We start from the raw sequence: 7,480 nt of genomic DNA, 5'->3' as shown, positions 1-7,480 counted from the left end.
ATTTTTTCACCTGATAAATTTTTGGTGATATTATGATAAATAATTTATCAGTTTAAAGATTTTTGATACCTACCCCAGGAATCGAGATAATTGATCTCAAAATTGATGGTTTGGGTGGGCTATTAGAGGAAGTGCGATATGCGCTTTTTATTGCAAAGTTGGGTGTCCGATAACTCCACGATGTATTGATAAAACCAATGTCGTTCTATTAGAGGTTTTACGGTAATCGGCCTCCTCTAGACTTAGGAGATTTTTTAGCTCATCTGAAAACAAAAATTAAAGAGTTCGCAAATCTCACAGAGAATACAACTAGTTCTCAATTAGAGAGGATGAGGTATTTCGCAACAACTCTCACTTGTCCGTTGTAAATCCTTTTTTCCACTACTAGGTTTACCGCATTTTGAAATAGAATTACCACATCACCTTTTTCCTATTCAAGATGGCGTCGGCTCCATCGTCGTCATCCACATCATCTACTCTCCCAATATCACACGTCCGTCGTCATGAAGACGTGCCTACACCAAGCGCTCCACCAAGTAAACGAAGTAATATCCAACCACAAGAGAGTTACGAGCCTAAAACCTGGTTACAACAACAGATGGAACAAGAGCAACAGAGAAAGTTAGCCGAGGAGAAGAAAAAACAGAGTACCTCAACAACGGGGGACGACGAAGAGGAAGAGGTGCGTGGGAGAAAGTGAATTGCCTATTTCGCAAGACCCAAAGACAATCTGATCTAACAAGAGTCAGAGTTACTCTATCAAGGTGACATGTTACAGGATGTTCTTTCCCAACCGCGTGGTCCTCACAAACGAAGATTCAATTTTGTGATGGTCAGCAATATCACATTTGCCATTCCGGAAGGTTATGATGTCGATAGTATTGAATATTTGGGTGGAGGCTCTTTTGGAAATGTTATGTAGGTTTTCTTGTTTTTGCCATTTTTCAAAAAAAAACCCATTCTTGTGAACCAAGGACTTTGCGGCCCTTCGTTGGCCGAATTTCCTTTTAGAATCGATATTTTTATACCAACAAAATTAGATTGGTAGAACTCGTCAAGTACTATAAAATGATACTATTTGGAGAATCGCATCTTGTCTATGGATGAAGTTTTAAGCCAAATTTCGTCTGAGTTACGCGGTCACAGATTTTTAACTCATAACTTTGTTCATAGACAAGCTACAGTTTTTCAAATAGCATAATTTTGTAGTACTCGTCAATTTCTATAATATACATTTTAGTTGGTCCGAAAATATTGATTTTCAAATAAAACAAGAGAGGACTCGGTATACAAGTATTTATGTATTTTTCTTTCTTCAGAAAAACAAGCGCTGTTTGCCGAGACGGTCATCGTCGTTGGGTGACAATCAAGAAGATGCGAGAACCCTTTTTTGATCCACATCATGTTAGTTTGATTTTTTTTTCATAAATTTTTGACTAGCTTTTCTTGTTTTCAGGCTCGACGCATTTTCCGAGAGATCAAATTGCTTCAATTAATGAGACACGACAATATCATCTGCGCACTTGACATTTACACTCCTGACGAGGAAAACGATTTTCGTGATGTGTATGTCTTTGAAGAAGAGCAAAAGGGCTTCTCAAAAATTCTCTTCTTTTTTCAGATATGTAGTCACTGAATTTGCTGGGCGAAGTCTCTATCGTATCCTTAAACAACAAAGGGATTATGGAAGACGGGTGTTGACCGAAGAGCATGTGAAATTTATAATTTATCAAATCATAAGAGCACTCAAGTACATTCATTCAGCAAATGTAAATATTATAGAAGAAGAAGAAGAAGATTAAGAAACAATAATTAGCTCTTTTCAGATCATCCATCGAGACCTCAAGCCCGGTAATCTGGCTCTCACAGACGATTCTGATCTGATGATTCTTGATTTTGGTCTTGCAAGATCTCTAGAAAAAAAGGACACATCTCTAACTCAATATGTGCAAACAAGATGGTACCGTAGTCCCGAAGTCATTTACTGGAAAATCGACAGCTACACAAATCTAGCAGACATGTGGTCAGTTGGATGTATTGCTGCTGAACTTCTTACCGGAGATCCTTTATTTCCTGGAGATGATGGTAATTGAGAAGATTATGAGATTTTATTTATAGTTTCTTCTGTTTTAGTGAATGCTCAATATCAAAGAATCACTCAATTGTGCGGAAGTCCCGATGAGGAACTTTTAGCAAAAATTGAAAATGACAACTCGTCAGCAATGAAAGCTGTCATCCAATCTTATAAAGTTTACAAACGAAGGAACTTCCGAGAAGTCTTCGCTGCCTACAGTCCGTCTGCAGACTTTATTGACCTAATTGAGAAACTTCTTGTTCTGGATCCAGAGAAGAGAATCACTGTGGAAGAGGCTATTCAGCATCCATATCTCGCCGAGTTCTCCCTTCCAGCAGATGAGCCAAGAGCAGATCATATCTTCGATTTGGATGACACTCAAGCTAGAACACGCTTCCAATGGAGAGGTATTTTTTAGCTCAAAAATATAAATCCAAAAATAATAAGCATTGTTTTCAGACGCTGTGTGGACCGAGATAATGAACTATCAGCGAATCATGCAGTCGCCTATTATCCCTGGAGAAACGGATCGTTGACATCACTTTTTCTCAGCTATTCTGATTGTATATAATGTCGGTTATTCTCTCTTTTTCTTCTTCTTCAACCCGTCCTCCCCTTTCTTTTTCCTCTGTCTTGTCTGCCCTATGTCGATTTATATTCCCTCTATTCCTCCCCACATTATTCTCTTTTTTGTCGTTCAGTGATAGCACATTTTGACACTGGTGATAAGTGCAGATTGCTTTTCTTTTCTCTTTACATCATTTCCTTTCCAAAGAGTATTTATTTTTCTTGTGCATTGCATTCTATAGCTTCTTCTTCTGCTCTTTTACATTTCTCTTACTACTCTTTTTTCAGTTTCTTTATCTCTTCATCTTTTCTCTCTTTTCAATTCATCTCATCATCCATTTTATTTTTTATTTATTCGTCATCCATCTTGTCCATTGCACACTTACGCACATACTAATTAGTTAAATAAACTTTTTCTAGAAGGTTGTATCTACAAAGAAACAAAGATTGGTATTCATCCAAAACAGCTACTCATAATACCTTTTCTTAATTTCTATATTAAAAAGGTGGAAAGGACCTGTTCAGATGTTCTGGGGATGGCGGTGAAGATGGGCGACTTTCCCGGAACCTTCATCGCAGATCTAGGCCCCGCGCCTGTAGAAATCACTCCAGAAGGCTATCATGAGGTAAGAAATGATAGTAAGAGCATTAATGTCGCAAAAATATAGATCTTATGTTCTTTCTGTAAGCTTAAATCTGAAAATCCGAAAATCTCAAAAGCCAATTTAATCCACATTCAGGACATAGTTGTTTTATTGGGACCATGGGAGCACACATGCAGCTATAATATCGAGATTTTAACATGTTTATTCAAATTTGTGTTTATTCAAATTCAAGACAATGCATCTATTATTGTAAACACTTTAATATAATGACACTAAACCTTTCAAGTTTGGGCTCATATATCTCATTCCCTGCCAAAGAAATCAAAAAGCGGTCAACTGATAAAATGCTCATCATAATATCAAAAATATTTTGTCAGTTGACTATTTTTTCATACCTTTCACAAGAACCGAGATAAATTGGCTCGAAGTTTAAAGTTAGGGTTTTATTGAGTGTTGACAGTAACTAGGTTCAACAACTTTTCCATAATAAACTTTTTTAAACAACCGAAATTTGATTCTAGTAAACTATAAACTTTAAAATTTATGGAAAGAAAAATTTAAGAAATATACCTTGACTTATAATTTTCAGATTGAACTCAACAAGACCAAATGGGTGATACCTCACTGGTACAACAGTTTGCGAGCACTGGGAGAGGGTGCCTATGGAGTTGTGTGGTCAGTTTTTTTTCTTCATTTTCAGAAAAAAAAAATTATTTCCAGCACAGCCGAATACGAACCCACTGGAGACCGAGTGGCGATTAAAAAATTCTTTCGGCCATTTCAAAGTACAATTCATGCAAAAAGAACGTATCGAGAACTGAAATTGTTACGAACATTGCAGCATGATAATGTGCTGGAAATGATAGATGTATTCACTCCAGATCCCGATGCTTCGTCTTTAAATTATGTGTGAGTTGTTATTCTGGGGAAGAAAGTGAGAGATAATCGGATGAAAAGAGGATTAGAGGGTTAGAGAAAGTAGGAAAATAGGAAGATCGTCGATTTGCATAGAAACAAGACAGAAGGCACGTGAGAAGAACAAAAGAAGGTCATCTGAATGGATTGAAATGGTCAACGATCATGGAATTTGTTTGTTTCAAGGAGAAAACTTTGATGTAGGAAGGGCGGAAGATTTAGGAATTTATAAAAAATCAACCAAATCAGAAAAGCGGGTTTATGTCATAAATACATCTCTTGTTTCTGTGAGCATAGATTTATGACTAGACCTCATCAAGTTTTGAAGTTGTATAGCTGGAAGTTGATTTACGATTGAGACTTTTTAATAAAGAGTTTCTAATTTTTACAACTAGAAAATCAATTTTCAAAAAATACGAATTCTCTCATTTCAGATACTTTGTGTCCGTTCTGATGGGCTCCGATCTTCAAAACATTCTAAAAATTCAACGGCTGACTGATGAACAAATTCAACTTCTCATCTATCAAGTGCTGCGTGGGCTAAAGGTATGATTATTTTTCTCCATTTTATAATTAGGGCCTCTCTCCCAAATTTTTCCTCTAGCTTTTCCTCTCAAATTTCATTTTGAGTGTGTCCATCTCTTCTTCTCTTTTCTTTCACCGAAGTGCTCCACCCTTCACTTCTCTGTCTTTATATTCCTGCGTTTTTCTTCTTTTCTCCTTTCTTTCTTCCCTTTTTTCCCACTTTCTAATTAAATTCTGGCGCGCCGATTGCTCCATCTTCTTCTCCTTTCTGATAGAAGATGTTTTTTCGATTAGCCATAGGGTCGAGAGGAGATGTATTCGAAAAAAAAGCATTTCATGAATTCTATCAATTATTCCGCTCCGTCTCTTTTTTTCTCTTCTCTCGGAGAGCTTGAATCACAAAATAAAGGAGACGTAGAGGCTTGATATATGAATGTGACAGGTTTAGATAAAAGAAGGAAAAGAGCAACAACCGAATTTCGATTCATTCCCTGCCAGCTATTGGTATACCCTTCTATAAGATATTCAAAAAGTGTATTGTTCAATGGTTTTTCTGCAATTTTGAGCATTTACAGGAGTCTGGAGCTCGGTTGTCAAGTTTCGATCACTTTGAAAAATTTGTAGAATGTAAAATAGACCTAGATTGAAAAATTTGCATATACAGAATTTTTGAAAATTCCTTTTATTTTCGATTTCGGAAAGACACCCCTTATATGCTCGTTTTAATACTGAAATCTTTTAAAAAAGGTGTCTTTTAGAAATCGGCAAATATCTGAAAAACTAGCAATTTCGAAAAAAATTCTGTGAATACAAAAATTTTTCAATCTAGGCCTATTTTAAGCCTACCAAAATTTTCAAAGTGATCGGAAACTTGACATTTGACATGGTAAAAATGGCCGAAAAACAACTGATAAATACTTTTTTCTACATCTTATCGACCGGTACTGTAGGTCAAACTTATAAACTCAACATTTGAGTCATAAGTGTATTGTACTCTCGTTCTTCTATTTGTACTTTGGCCAATCCTGTACCGTCTGTGACTACTCCAACCTCCTGCGTCTCTCCTCTATCTATTATGCCTCCTCTACAGAAGACTAATCGATCAAGAAGACACCTTCTATTCTTTTTGGCAAGAAGGGAGACAAAAATGCTGTGTTGTTTCCTTCTGAATGACGTATATTCCTCTCTTCTCCTTTATTAACTTCTCCACGTTTTTTTCATGATAAAGACGATCGACAAACGATATTGTTTACCGAAGACACACACTCTTTTTCAGTCTTTTTCTGAACTGTCTATTCCTCTTTTTTGTCTTCCTCTTCTCCCCAATATATTTTTCCTTTTTTTCCAGTATATTCATTCGGCTGGGATTATCCATCGAGACCTAAAGCCATCGAATATCGCCGTCAACGAAAGATGCGAAGTCAAGATTTTGGATTTTGGCCTAGCTCGTGCTCAGGATGCCGAAATGACAGGATACGTCGCGACAAGATGGTATAGAGCCCCCGAGATTATGCTCAATTGGATGCATTATACACAGACAGGTAGGTTAGAGATTGAGAGAGAAAGAGACTCAGAGAATGAGGAAGAAAAGAAGGGAAAAGCAAACAGTTTCCCTACTCGCAAAAAATCATTTTTATTGTTCCTCACATTTTGGATTTTTCGTTGTTCCCAGAATCGACTTTTGTCTTTTGAAAAACAAAAAATTCGAGCTTTTCCCCATTTTGAAGTTCAATGGCTGTCCCAAAATAGCGTAAAACCTCTAATAGAAGGACCCTAACTTTTAAAATTGAGCCAATTTTTCTCGGTTCCTGTAAAAGATATAAAAAAGTTGTCAACTAATAATTTGTTTATCATAAAAGCAAAATTTTTTATCAGGTAGCAAAATGTTGATATCGTGCATAGGAACAGAGATAATTGAGCCCAAATTTGACAGTGTGTGGACCCTTCTATTACAGGTTTTACGGTAGTTGAATGGGTTTTAGACCACTTCTAACAAGTATATATTTTTATAAACTTTCCAAAATGTTATATTTTTTTTCAGTTGACATTTGGTCAGTCGGATGCATCCTAGCGGAACTTGTCTCCGGGCGACCACTGTTTCCAGGTGACGATCGTGAGTTATTTCTTTTTTTTCTCCTTTTTTCACATTTTACTATTCTTTAGATATTGACCAACTAACGAAAATTATGTCAGTAGTTGGGACTCCACAAGAAGATTTTTGGTCGAAAATTCAATCGGAGGAAGCTCGAAATTATATCAAGTGAGTTCACTATTTTCTGAGATTTTTTTCGTTGATTTTACAATAATCTCAATTCTCCTTAAATGTTGGGAGACTTGGAAAAAATGACTGTCTCGAAATTTTGTGTGTATAAGCCTCTCGAGGAGTCGAACTTGTGGGAAGTATTCCCAGATAAAGGGGCACAGCCGAAAAACTGCTAATAACAGCAGTAGAGACGCAACCTGGAGGATGGCTTCTAATTGGAAGCCAAAGGAGGACCGACGGGCCGTCGACGCACCGTTGACGTTCAGTCGGAACCCCTTGGAAGACATGCTTGACAGTTCTGATTGAGTCTCGAGGAGCTTTGAAAAAAACCACAAAAGGATTTTATAAGAATCTCAATCCAACTTTCATCCACATTCCAGAAATCAGTCTCCAATCGTCCGCCAAGACTTTGGCGCCTTGTTCCCAATGGCATCTCCATATGCAGTTGAATTATTGGAAATGATGTTAATTTTGGATCCAGACGAGCGAATTTCAGTTTCCAGTGCTCTTCGTCATGACTACCTTCGAGAG

The 7,480-nt window shown here is 37.0% G+C and overlaps 1 protein-coding gene across 1 annotated transcript in view; it reads left to right on the top strand.

The window, feature by feature from the left end:
• Positions 1-454: 454 nt before the first annotated feature.
• Positions 455-7,480, top strand: part of Cbr-pmk-3 — a gene marked incomplete at both ends in the record, with an annotated part of 10,365 nt that continues 3,339 nt past the window's right edge. Inside the window, 7 exons of the mRNA XM_002633974.1 lie at positions 455-676; positions 767-918; positions 1,320-1,404; positions 1,457-1,566; positions 1,622-1,769; positions 1,827-2,085; positions 2,134-2,481. Of these exons, the coding sequence (XP_002634020.1) occupies positions 455-676; positions 767-918; positions 1,320-1,404; positions 1,457-1,566; positions 1,622-1,769; positions 1,827-2,085; positions 2,134-2,481 (1,324 nt within the window). The remainder of the gene's footprint in view (positions 677-766; positions 919-1,319; positions 1,405-1,456; positions 1,567-1,621; positions 1,770-1,826; positions 2,086-2,133; positions 2,482-7,480) is intronic.

Source organism: Caenorhabditis briggsae (genome assembly GCF_000004555.2).
Source record: "Caenorhabditis briggsae complete genome, chrIV, whole genome shotgun sequence".
NCBI classification, from domain to species: Eukaryota; Metazoa; Nematoda; class Chromadorea; order Rhabditida; family Rhabditidae; genus Caenorhabditis; species Caenorhabditis briggsae.
This window is presented reverse-complemented; position numbering and strand designations above follow the sequence as displayed.